Source organism: Tamandua tetradactyla, chromosome 19 (assembly GCF_023851605.1).
Source record: "Tamandua tetradactyla isolate mTamTet1 chromosome 19, mTamTet1.pri, whole genome shotgun sequence".
In the NCBI taxonomy this organism is placed as follows: domain Eukaryota; kingdom Metazoa; phylum Chordata; class Mammalia; order Pilosa; family Myrmecophagidae; genus Tamandua; species Tamandua tetradactyla.
Genome location: NC_135345.1, coordinates 53,726,776 through 53,740,432, shown reverse-complemented (window position 1 = coordinate 53,740,432; position 13,657 = coordinate 53,726,776). Strand labels below are relative to the sequence as shown.

General features: G+C 43.4%; 1 protein-coding gene across 3 annotated transcripts in view; it reads left to right on the top strand.

Moving 5' to 3' along the window:
• LNX1 (ligand of numb-protein X 1) overlaps positions 1–13,657 on the top strand; it is a 219,026-nt gene that overhangs the window by 160,624 nt on the left and 44,745 nt on the right. For all 3 annotated transcript variants that reach the window (XM_077136862.1, XM_077136861.1, XM_077136860.1), the window contains 4 exons: positions 5,085–5,326; positions 5,848–6,000; positions 10,462–10,664; positions 12,997–13,368. In XM_077136862.1, coding sequence (XP_076992977.1) covers positions 5,085–5,326; positions 5,848–6,000; positions 10,462–10,664; positions 12,997–13,368 — 970 coding nt within the window. The remainder of the gene's footprint in view (positions 1–5,084; positions 5,327–5,847; positions 6,001–10,461; positions 10,665–12,996; positions 13,369–13,657) is intronic.

Genomic DNA, 13,657 nt, shown 5'->3' with positions numbered 1-13,657 from the left:
TTTCTGAGTAAAAAAAGATTGTGTTAGTGTGGTTTGGGTGGATGGGATGGGGGTGAAGACAACGGCAGGAAATGGAGTAGGGTGTGCTGCAGAGCAGTGCAGTATGGTACCAGGAGGACCAGGGTCATGGAGGTGGCAGTGGACATGGAGTTGGGGGCTGAGGGCGTGTGCCCAAGGCCCATGCTCAGACTCTTGGGCCGCTAGCTCCCTAACAAAGACCTTCTCTGGGCCAGAACACTGCAAGTCCCATTGTCTCCCAGTGGCGTATTTCCCAGCTGCCTTATCCAGGGACACAAAGGAAACCCTGCCACTATCTCACCGTGACCATCTCATCTCCTGCAGCCAAGTCTCCCAGCCTGGCCCTGCATCCCCCACTGTGGGCCAAGTTTCCGAATCACTTATCCTGTCCAGTGGAGCAGCAGAAGCCAAAAGAAGACCCAGCTGCTGGAGGAGAAACTTGCCTTCCTCCACAATCCCCTAACCTTGATTCTCTTTGCCTGAAAGAGTGATACATCCATTTGGGTCAAATGTCTCCCTTTCCCACTAAATAATTGCTTTGGACAGACTATTAGCTCTCCCATGAGTGAAAGATGAACAGTTGAAAATTCAGTCTCATTCTCCAAGTTGGATCAGAAATGGGGATAGGACAAATAATTAAAAGTGAAAGCCTCCTTTAGGGAGGATTCTCACCTACACACACATACACTCTCACAGCACTGGGGAGAGAGGGAGGTTTGGGGAAGAGTAAAGAGAGGGGTAGCATTGCCTCCTGGAGGACTGAACAGAGAAATGGGTCTGACCTACTCATATTGGCAGTTTTGTTGGTTACTGTAGGTTGGAAATTGGCATCCCTTGAGATATATCTGGCCTGCATGTGTGTTTTGTTTGGCCCCACAAAGTGTTTTCAAAAATTTCGAATTTGTGGCCAACTTTTAAAAATCAAGAGATCTCACATTAAAAACTGGAGTTCAGCTTCTAAATTGCTCCTGCTGACAACATGGACTGGCATTCTTAAGACACAGAGTGGCTGCCTGTGCCTTTAAAACAGGGCATCTCTGTTCCCCATGGTCCCCACCTGGCCTTCCTTCACTCCTTTCCTCACCTGACTGGTATATGAGTCTGCAAGCCCCACTGAGAGTAAGGTCAGACTGGGCAATTAATGAATGCAATGTGAGGAGCCCACTCCATGTTTCCCTGATCCAGGAGTGAACCCAGGGAGAAGAATGTAGGGGGAATTAGAGTGATCAAAAGGAGGGTGTATAGTTGGTCAGACTGTTATGCTGGGGGTGTGGCGGCTCGTGTTCTTGGAGTCAACTTTTATTCTTCACATAAATGGATAAATTCACAGGCAGAAGGGAGCCTTCCCATGCAAACCAGCCCCCTTTGCCCCATGGGCTGAACTCTGCTGAGGACATCCCAGCAGAACTCTGTGGAATGACACCTGGGGTCCATCTTGCTTCTAGTCCCCAACTCCCATTCACAGTGAACTCATGGACTTGAAATTTTGCAAGAAGGGGGTTTGTTTTCCCTTTCAGCATCTGCCCCTCCCCCAAAGAAAGAAATAAAAAATTTCATGGCACACCTTCTATCAGCATACTTATATTGAGATTTATTTGCCTCTGTTCACTTTGATACAGGAGCACTGGATTTCCAACCTCATTCTTACCAAGAAAACTGATTTTCAGAGTTGGTTTAACGGACGGCGCATCCGAAGTGCCTGGTCTGGTTGAAAAATAGTTCTCCGTGTTTTGTATTCATCCTTCAAGTTCATGGCTATGGCCCATCACCACCTGAGAGTGCCTAGTGCTCAGGATAACTGAAAGGGACAATAAATCCTGCTTGCTTTGAACACGACCCAGGGTTCACCGTATGTTCCCATACCGGCCAATGCTAATCAGCTCTCACTCTCTCCTCCCTCATTTATGCTTCTAAATCAAGAAGCTCTAGTATTAGTCATCCCAACAGAGGTAATTAGTAAGTATAAGCAGCTACCTTCATAGATCACTCTGTGCCTCAGATTCCAGCTAAGCCAAGAGGTTGAAGAAAGCCAATGTGACACAAATATGATTTGCTTAAGTAGAACCTACTTTATACAAGGTTATGAGTCTGAACATTTAAATTTAGATTTTGCATCCTCCCTAGCTATAGTAAAGTCACAACATGAGGCCAAAGGGAAGGCTACTAACCCATTTTATGTGGTTTTCTTTCCCATTCAAAATCGTGTCTTGAAACTCCAGTGATTTGAAATAGCAAGGGTTTCCTATGAGGCCATCTTGGAGTTCAGATGTATATTTTTTTTACATGGGCAGGCACCGGGAATCAAACCCGGGTCCTCAGGCATAGCAGGCAAGACTCTTACCTGCTGAGCCACCGTGGCCCACCCAGTTCAGATATTTTTAAATGCCTTAACCTTCCTCACGAATGAGAAAGCAGAATAAGATATCACTTTCTTTCTTCTGCATATGCTCTTCCCTCCAGAAAGCCATTGCATCATGCTTTTGCCAGTCATTTGTCCAACTCGAAAATTCATTTCCTGCCCTGTCAGGTCACATGGTTAACGGCATTCCTGCTCTGAGAAAAGAAGAACTATTTCTGGACCAACTGCATAGTCTAGGAGGTTCCTTCCCGTGCATTGCTAACCAAATACTGCTGGCCTGCATAGAAGGGTTCCATCACATATTTATAACTTTTGGAGTTGCTCATATACATGCTGACTTTTATCTTTTCCATCACAGTATTTCCTCCAATTTTTGAGTTTCCCATATCAAACACTTAACTATTTTTTAAGCAGAACAAGTCCAAGACTAAGTTGCTAATCAGTACAGCACCAGTTTCTGCAGAGAGCTTGAACTCTTCTAGTGAAGAAGGAAGAACACTTCCAGTCTGAGCTGGAGACCCGCTTCCTCTTCTGTAAGATGTGCACATTATATAATGTGTGGTGTTCTTTTGCACTAATATTAAAACCACATTTCATCAACCCTAAGATGCCTTTGATCGTAAGAAGCACCGTATTTTATGTACCAGTAAGAAAAGAAAAGAAAATCCTGCTGCTTGTTAAACTATCCTGAAACACCTTTATATCCTGCGATGCGTGAATTGATCACACCGGCCTCATGTGGCTTTGAAATCCATCCAGAGGAACTGAGCAACTTCTCTTGCTCTCAGCTGCCTTGCTTGGCATGCCATAGGCAATCCTTCTGAATGCCCTCAGAAATGAAACACTGTTTTTCATCTCCTTTCAGGTACCTTCCTTTCTAACATCCCACAAAGCACTTCCTTGTCCTTTTGCAAGAAAATATGGAATTGCAGTCCTAATGATGAATATTTGCTTCATTGAGATCAAATTTATACCCGGCTGCTCTGTTTTTAAGACCTTATACATATGCAGTAACTTTTCATTTCAATGCTTGACTAGTAATGTAATCTTTTCTAAGGCTTTTTTTTTTTTTTTTTTTTTTACATGGACAGGCACTGGGAATCAAACCCGGATCTTCAGCATGGCAGATAAGAACTCTGCCTGCTGAGCCACCGTGGCCCTTTTCTAAGGCATTTGAATGGCAATTGAACATGAAAGCTTTAGTAGCAAGAGCTGTATATACTTAGAGAATGATAAGATAGATACCTATGGCGGTGGTTGCCTTGCATAGACAGTGGCATCTGGGTCATGACCACCTTCTGGTATAGCGATTATGAGACACCAGTCATCACACATGCATTCTGAGCTCTAAAATATGAAAATGTGAAAAAATGAGCATCTTAGAATCCATGAATAATAGAAGTACTATAATTTATTGAGAACTTACTATATATCTGGCAAAGTACTAAATTCTTGACAAGACTAAATTCTTGTTAGTCAAACCGGAGAAGTAGGTAGCGATCAGAGAGTTTAGGCAGGCTAATAAAATTGCCCCAGAGCACACAGCTAAGTAGATTTCATAGCAAGCCTTCTGATCCAGACAATGGGACCCTTTGTGCTTCTGTCCTGCGGGTTCTGTGGCACTGTAGGCAATATGAATCATGTGTGTGCATCAACTGTAGCCTGCCCTTTGATTTGGCTTACTTTCAAATAGCCCAGCTGTAGAAGAGGTTCTATAAGAATCTGATTTAAAAATGATTTATAATGAGCACATCTCCTATATGCAAATTGCCACTTCTTAAAGGGGCCAATCACCTCTGCCCTCACAACCACCGTGGAAGCTGGCTGACTGCCTTGGCCGCTCCCTCAGGGCAGTGGAATGAGATAGTTAAATCATCACTATTTCTTGACCAAAACCTACCTAAGAGCCGACACAGCTTGCCCAGTGACACACAGAGGTGTGTTCTGGTAAACATCGTAGAGCCAATTAGCTCAAACCTTGGTCTCTTTCCATTTCCTTAGATCTGCTTTCCATTTCTCTCTACTGTAGCAATGGTTAGCCTTTCCATCAGTTTGTAGTGGTGGTTTTTAAACACTGACAGTGAATGAAAAAAGAAAATTATACTTCTGTCAAACACCATAGAAGATGTCGAACGACAGGTTAATGAGTGAGATTTTTCCATGTCAGAGGGATGAAGGGAGCTCTTTCAGACTAGCCCAGGGGTAGGGAATGGAAACCACCAAGCCCACCTCTAGAGAAAGTGATGCTGAGTAACCTCCTGTGGCTTTGTGGCCATGGTGGTTCTGTTTCCACAGATAGTTAAATATGGAACTTTGGAGACGCGTCATATTTATGTTCGGTTCTATGGGGATTTCAGTGGGAGCTAAACCAAAAAGAAGATTGAGAGTGTGGTTTATGTACCAGGCTTTCAGGTCAGCAAGAAGGAATTACCAAGTCCAGACAGGTCAATTTCTGTTTCCATAGATACCACTAGAAATTTCATAAATTTGCACTCCAGGGAGCCAGTGCTTTGAGAGAATGAAATAACCATCTTTTAAAAACTATCATCTCAATTCATTAATTCATTTGGTCAGCAAAGTGTAATATTGAGTGCCTCTAGGCAAAAAGGAAGGGGGTATAATTAAGCAGCCAGCAAGCCTGGGTATGTGAAGGGTGGGCCTGGCTGGCTGATAGTTAGGAATCTCTTCCCCACTGGTTTTCTTACAGCTGTAAAGGCGCATCCCACTACGGCCTGACCAAAGACAGGAAGAGGCGGGCGCACGATGGCTGTCCCGAGGGCTGCACTAGCCTGACAGCCACGGCACTCTCTCCTGAGGTCTCCGCAGCTGCCACCAGCCCCCTAATGGCCGACGAGCCGGGCCTAGACAACCCTGCCTACGTGTCCACGGTGGAGGAAGACCAGCCAGCAAACAGCCTGGTGGACCCTGGCCAGAGCAACCGAACCAGGAGTGAGTCAAAAGGGTGGTTGTCCGCGAATGGGCTTCTTGCCTTGGGATTGCCCTCTGTGGAATAGTCACTGTGGAAAGTTCTGGAAATGATTTTTTTTTTTAAGGGGAAATAGCTCTGTTAGTTTTGGCAGCAGCCTAATGTCCAGTCCTCCAAAGTGAAATGAAATCATGCAAACCTCAGATCATTAAAGCTGTATGTAACCTGACTTGGTGAAAGAGGTTGAAGCTGGACATAATGACCCGCCCTCCAGCGGTGTCAGTACTTTCGTATCCATGCTGCTCAAACAAACGCTGCTGTATTAAGACTGGACCAGCAAAAAAAATGAAAAAGAAATTCTTACACAAGGCATACATATTTCATTGTAAACAACTTAGAAGATACAGGTAGGCACATTGTGTGATCCTACTAACTAGAAGTAAACACTGGTGAGCCTCTCCTGGGTCTCTCTTATCAGACGTATACCTAAAGGATGACTTTATTTGTGCATAACTGCTGTTCCTCTCTTCTTTCTTTTCCTCAGCACGGCCCTTTGAGCGATCCACTATCAGAACCAGATCTTTTAAAAAAATAAATAGAGCTTTAAGTGTTCTTCGAAGGACAAAGAGTGGAAGTGCAGTTGCCAACCAGGCGGACCAGGGAAGGGAAAATTCTGAAAACACCACTGAACCTGAAGGTAGATGAACTTACCTGCAAGGCTGGACATGGCTGGGCTTCCAGAGTGGCTTTAGTGGAAATGGCAACTTGCCTTCCTCAGACTTTCTACGATGCCTCTTCCCAAGGACATAGAATATTTGTTCCCTTATCTACTTCCCATATGAGTAACTACAGGCAGAATTATTATTATATTTTTAAACATAGATTGAAGGGGAAGGTTTTGGAACCCTTACCTTCAGGTGCTAATGAAAGTCCTATTCAGAATAGTAACTGTAGATAATAAGGGAAAAACATTTAGTGTGGTACCTGGGACATAGTAAATGCACATAAGTATTTCCTGCTATTGTGACTATATAATAACAGTGTGCTTCTGAGTGTTTTACTTGTCTTAATTCGTTTATCCCTCACAACAACCTATGAAGCAACTACTATTATTATCACCATTTTACGGATGAAGAAGCTGAAAAGTAGAGAGGTTTTAGCTTGCCCCAGATTATTTTGCTAAATTTCAATCCAGGTAATGTAGCTCCAGAATCCATGCAAAAAAAAACTGTTGGAGGGCAGGCCACAGTGGTTCAGTGGGCAGAGTTCTCACCTGCCATGCTGGAGACCTGGGTTCGATTCCCAGTGTCTGCCTGGGGAAAAAAAAAAGTACTGGAGCTTAGAGTCTATGAGTTTTCCTGAGTAGAAATGGAGCTGAGGAAATACTGTCCCACTTCTTTTCATTTTATATTAGACTGGTAGAACACTCATAATATTAGTTAACAAAAACTGACCTCCCCCTGTGTACCAGGTATTATTCTATGCCATTTAAATGTCACCACAATGCTAAGAGATAGGTATTATCATTCCTGTTTTTTGAATAAGGAAACTGACACCCAGAGAGATCAAGTAAATAGCCCAAAACCACCCAGCTGAAAAAAAAAAAAAGGCAGAACTGGAATTTTGACTCAAGCCACCTGACTCCAGAGCCCACTCTTTACCCTCTCAGTTATACTATTTTCCACTTCTAGGGGTTGGGGTTAGAATTTGGAAAATTCTCAAGCAGAGAAATAAGACCCTTTCTTACTTTCTCATGACCATCCCACACACACATACACACACTGTGCTCTCACTGCTCTGAACTTATTACAGTCCCAGTAAGTGCTGTATCTCTTTCTCTTACTTCCCTTTTGTTGTCTAACCTGTACTCCTCCTCTTCTGTCTTCCAGCATCTAATTCCTCCTTCCATGGTCAGCTAAGGCATTTTCCCACCCTGGAAGCCCTCCCTGATTACTTCAGTCCCCCTGCACTTGTCTTTCTGTAGCACCCTGTGTCGCCATCATTTCACTGTGACCGCACCTGACAGTGTATCTTTGTATCTCAGGGCTGGCCAGTTCTGGCACGTAATAGCATTTGCTAAAAGTTTGTGAGATTAATAAATGAAAGAATTATGACTTCCTTTCTGCCCGTCTCATTCCCTCTTATTAAAAGTTCCTTAATTCCACTCCATATAAACTTTTCTACTGCCCAGATAAGATTTATTTGCACACTTATTACAGAAACTATTTTGTAAGATTACTACATGTAGGGCACTGCCCTAGGCTCTATGAATAGATATAAAGGTTATAAAATCCAGTTTCTGGCTTCGCGGGGTTCATTTAAGAGTAAAAGAAAATAAAACACCGTGGAGAGTGAGGTCCTAATAAATGACAATGGCAGCTCTAGGGAGAGGAACATCACTTCCAGCAGGGAAGTGCTCAAGTAATGGTTTATGATCTGAATTAGTGTTGGGTTGTTGGATGTGTTGGGAAGTAGTGGGAAATGAAGTTAAGGCCAAATTAGAGAGGGCTTAAGATCCCATTAGGAGTCCAGACTGGATTTAGGGTAATGAACGTACCTGAAAGCTTTTGAGTTACTCTAGGATTGGAGCCATCTCTCAGAAAGATGGAGATGGCAGCTTGTTATGTGTGCAGGGCAGTTATAGTAGGAGAGAAGGGATTCCCCAGACATGCCAGAAGCTATTCCTTTAGAATGGTGTGAGGTGTTAAGATCCTTCTATGTTGGTAGTGATGTATTTATAGGATTCCAAAAATCACGTTACGGTCTCATTGCTTCAGCAACCTATGGTCAGTCTGCTGAGTTCTCTTGGCATGGCTTATCCATTCTTATTTACATCAGTAAAGAGACATCATGTGGGCTCAGTGTTCCTGGGTTTAGAGCCTGACTCCAACAATTTATCAGTTATGTGACTCTGGCCAAGTTTTTTTATTTTTTTATTATTTTTTTTAACTCTGCTAAGTTTTAGCATGTTTGCATCTTTAAAGAGAAAAAGCAAACAGAAAAAAAAAAAACAGAAATGATAATGTACTTTACAAGGTTGTTCTGAGGATTAAACAAAAATAATATGCATGTAAATCATTTAGCTCAGTGCCTCAAATAGAGTAAACTCCTGATAATTATTATTATATCCTTGAGTACTTGAGTGAGGACATGATATTGAACAAATTCTTTTCTTCCCAGGCCAACACAAGTTTGGCAATTTAAAATTTCCTTTTACTCTTCCAGGTCATTAGAGTTGCAATGGTATGACTCTCATTTTTAATGGTATTTATAAATGCGATACCAGCTGTGTCCTTTTGTGCTATCAAATTTAACTTGATCAGTTCAGGTTTAGGACACAGGAGTGTGGTTTTGTAAATCTGTTGGGAGGGAGGTTAGAAGGGGAGGTGGGAAAAGGAGAGAAATCAAGTTTTGGTGGTTATTTCCAAATCTTTCTTTGCTAAAATGATTTTTTAAAATAATCTCTATTCCCTTGTCACCAGACATGCTCTGACAAATGCCTGTGGTATAGGCTACTTAACATAATCAAAGTAGTTTAAACATTAATTGAACTCAGTCACCTAAGTACAGTTAGCAGAAGGAACTGACAGGAACCGAGACTGCCACTCACAGACTCGTAGCCAAGCCGCTCACTCACGTTCAATCAAGTCTCCGTGGAGGCTAAGCACCCACATTTATAATGTCTCACACTTCCCCTGGCCACTACAGTACTTTATCATGTCTTACGATAGTGAGAAATAATTTTAATTCTCTGTTTTGTTCCTAGAAAGTTCATTCGTGAAAATGGATCAAGGTCATGAATTTTGAAAATAGGTTCACAGAAATAGGCCCTTGGTCTTGATCTTTCCAGATGACTTATTTAGGGGAGAATCCTAAGGCAAAGGCAGCTGGCAGCAGCTGTGAGAGGCGGAGGCAACCCTATGCTCCATATCCACACTTGGGCCTCCAGTAGCTCAGAGGAACCTCTTCTTCCACGGCCTAGGGGTGGCTTGATCCCACCTCTTGGTGGTGTCCCCTCTGAGGACTCTTAGCCCAACTGAGGTGGAAGAGCAGTGCCAATCAGTGCTGCTGGCTTATTGGTGTACGGGCAATTCCTTGTGAGTCTGTTGTCTGCCTGTGAGTGCCTGGCTGCAGGGAAACCTGAGGGAGGCGACAAGAAGGCTGGTCACCAGGAGCCCAGATTCGGAGCTAGCTCTGAGGGCCACCAACCTCTAGGCATTCACTTCACTTCCCCTTCTTGAGTTTAAACACTCTCCCTAGTAAATTAAAGTTTTGAGGACTCGTTTTCAGACAATGCTCATATTACCTTGCAACCACAGCAGCTCTAATGGCTACAAGAGTTGGGGGTTGAGGAGGGGGAAGGGACTGTGGAGGATTTCATTGGGAAGAAGGTTTTTTCCCCATAAAAAAAATAAAGTTTGAGAAACACCAGTCTAGATCTCTGTATGTCATTTTAGCTCTGCGTTCAGTAATTCAGGGCCACAAGTGACAGATCTTTGGAAGCCATCATCTCGTCTTTGTCTTAGACCTCTTTTCTTGACCATGAATCAGGCCATTTAACTTCCTAGGTATAGGGGTCCAATGATTCCCAGAGGCTAAAAAGCAGGGCCTTCAAAATGATCCAAGGGACAGAAGGACAGGTTTGTACTATTTTGTCTCTCGATAAGCAAAGTGATCAAACTATAGTCTATTCGATAAAGAGGGTCATTCATTCATTCATTCCTAGTCACTCAATAAACATCAGCAGAAGACTCCTGTGCTGAGAATCACACAACAGCCAGAATTTATGCCTGCAAGGATCTTGGAGGGGATTTAAGAAAGGGACACAAATAATAATGATACAAGTTTGAGTGCCACGAGGAAGAGAGAAAAAGCTTTATGAGAGGTGTGATGTTTGGAGGGAATGAGGGAGAGAAGGGTCAGGGTAAAGTTAAATTGGAAGGGATCATTTCATGGCGGCTTTGAAAGGAAAATTGGGTTTAGGCTTGGGATGAAAAACATTCCAAGCAGAGAACTTAAACTGGCACAGAGGCAGGCAAATGGAAAACATGTATGAGGAACAATGAATAGTTTAGTTTGGCTGAAACCAAAGTTTGGCAAGAAGAAGGGTGGTTGCGAAGGGCAGTCTTAAAATAAATACTGTCTTTATCCATTTCAGTCTTTCCCAGGTTGTATCACCTGATTCCAGATGGTGAAATTACCAGCATCAAGATCAATCGAGTGGATCCCAACGAAAGCCTCTCTATTAGGCTTGTGGGAGGCAGTGAAACACCTCTGGTCCATATCATTATCCAACACATTTATCGTGATGGGGTGATCGCCAGAGACGGTCGGCTACTGCCAGGAGACATCATTCTAAAGGTAGAGACCGTGGCTGAGGGGCAGCACAGAGGGGCTTAATAAAAATGTCTTCAAGGCAAATGCATGAATGAATGAGGAAAAATATTCAATAAATGAGGAACAGTCATTTTTCATAACTACTATGTTGAGATGACTCTTCATATGAGATTTATAATTTGAGATAAGTCTTTATATCTCTCTTTCTAGCTCTTTCCTTCTGTCCCTCCCTCCCTCTGTATATAAATATTTCTGTCTCTGTATCAGTTTTGTCTCTGTCTTCTCTCCTCCCTACTCCCTTCTCCCCTCTAGCTTCTTCTGTCCTCCTTCCTCTTCACTTTTTCCATCTCTTCTGTCTTCTCTTCTTTCTCCTTCTCATGTTCTTATCTCTCCTTCTTTCTACCCTTTCTTCCAACTTTAAGCAGCAATAATATAAAATAATATTAAAGTAAAGCACATATTTTCATTACATTACGAAAATTTTTTTAGAGCAGATTAATGGAATATTTTGTGTTTTATCTAATCACTCACATTCACACACCCTTCTAAAGTAAATTTCCTGTAGCTTAATGGCTCTCAATTTTAAATAAAGTAATCCCTAAGCCATTCCTGCCAACCCACAGGCATTGCAGGGGAATACAGGTGGTGGAATAGATGCCTTGGATATTACTCTCCTCTGAGGTTTGGTTGAAGAGAAAGATTTTAAGGAGGAACTTTCAGGAGAGAAAGGATAAAGGAAGAGTTGTTTATCAGACAGAAGTCAAACATGTGCCAAAAGTGACAAGAAACCCCTCTCTAGTCATATATTTCCTATCTGATACTAAGATAACAGTCTCGTTCAATCTCTCCAAGGTCGCTGAGGGGCCAGCTCCATCTCGTAATGAGCTGTTTCTCTGGCAAACTAGTTGGAACAAGAGGAGAAGGAATTTAAAGTGACAATTGCAGAAATGCTGACATTCCCTCTGGTCCCCAAGGTGTAGTCATAGGCAGGGTCCTTCATCCTCTGGTGGCGGTCACCACAGCTGTGACCCTCTCCATGGCTTCTGTCCCAGTTCTAGTGGAACAAGCTGCTTGGGAGGGCCGCATAATAAAACATGTTTACTCTTGTGGCCTCCAGCTGGCTCTTGGGGGCAAAGAGGCTGCCAAGACTCTCTCAGGCAGCCTTGAGCTCCCTTGGCATGAGTGTGATGGGAAAAGCCAAGTCCTGCCACCTTTGGTGCTCAGCTCACCTGTGCCTGGACACGGGAGGTATGCTTTGCCTTTGCACGGGGTAAGCCTCCATTCTTCCCTGGAGATGCAACTGAGATTATATATTTGATGAAGTCCTTTTTAAAAGTTCATTCCAAGGTTCCTCTAACAATTGGCTGCAAGTATAACCAAGCTATAGAAATTTGAGAAGATTGTTTCTCCTCCGTGGGATGTCCATCACTGAGCATGCTGAATGCAGGACTGCTGTGAAGCTGTTTTCTTCCCAGTGGTGACTGGTGGGTGCTGTAGACTCCAGACTAAGTCTGCCTAGTCAGAGTGATTAACCCCAGAAAACCATTATGAGATCAGCCCTGCAGATATGATTGAGGCATAAACAAGAGGGGCTGAGCTTAGGGATAGTTAAATAGTATTATAAGGTGATCCATCCTTCCAATAAGAGAGCCCAAGGCTTCCGTTCATGTTTGTTTATTTGAAACCAGGCAGAGATTTCTCCTTTTGCTGAGAACATGGGCAACAGTCTTGCAGACAGCTACCTGGAGACCCAATATGAACACCCACACACTCATGCACACCAAATATGAAAACCCACACACTCATGCACACCCACATACACAGGGCTGGGGACTGGGAGTTCTGTATGGGTGACCCAGGGAGAAAAGCACAATTGGAGATTTTTTGAAAGACAATGCAACTCGGTTTGATTTTTCAAGTTTTGTGTCATCATTTGACCAAGCTGAATGGAATCATTTCTTTTCTTTCTTTTCCTTTTCCTACTTACTCTTCCTTTTTTGTTTTCCTCAGCTAAAAAAAAAAAAAAAGGTAACTACAGCAGGCAACAGAAATGAAGGTCAGGGTTCCATAGATGAATTTGTGGGCTTGTGTAAGGACAAGGCTGAGGAAAAATAGTTTCTACTCAGAAAGTACTGAAAAAGTGGGGCAGGTCACGCTCAAAGAAGACATTGCAAGTAATGTTGGAAGAAGTAATATTGTAAGATGGGGATGTTTGGGTATGGGATTAGATGACATAGATGAGTGGTCTTTAAAAGAGTTCTGGTTATTCTGTGGGTCTGGGCCTTTTTAGGAAGTGTTGTGGCAGATGAAGCTGGCTGCATGATTGCTCCAGATTCTAAGGTCCACTCTCCCCCAGGTCAATGGCATGGACATCAGCAATGTACCCCACAACTATGCCCTGCACCTGCTGCGACAGCCCTGCCAGTTGCTACGGCTGACAGTGCTCAGGGAGCAGAAGTTCCGAAGCAGAAACAGTGGTCTGGCACTGGACATCTATGGCCTCCGGGATGACAGCTTCGATGTGGTTCTCAATAAAAGCAGCCCTGAAGAACAGCTTGGAATAAAACTGGTGCGCAAGCTGGATGAGCCTGGGGTGTTCATTTTCAATGTACTGGATGGTGGTGTGGCAGACCGACATGGTCAGCTGGAGGAGAATGATCGCGTGTTAGCCATCAACGGACATGACCTTCGATATGGCAGCCCAGAGAGTGCGGCTCATCTAATTCAGGTTGGTCGCAAATGGTTCCAAGATCCCAGTGGGAAATTCCCAACAGGAGCTGGAAGTCTCCTCACCCTGACCCACCCGCCCTGTTACTTCCACATTTACCATATACCATGCTTCCCTTTCAAAGAGTCAAGATTGAAGGGCCAACGTTTTTCAAAGCTTCTGCCGAGGTCAGAACATACTCAAGCAAATAATGTGTCTCAGGGTCATGGACACTTCCTAAATTTTGTCAGTTATCCATCCTGACTGCGGGTAAATGCATTGGGTTATGTGCTGTGAAATCATTCAAGAT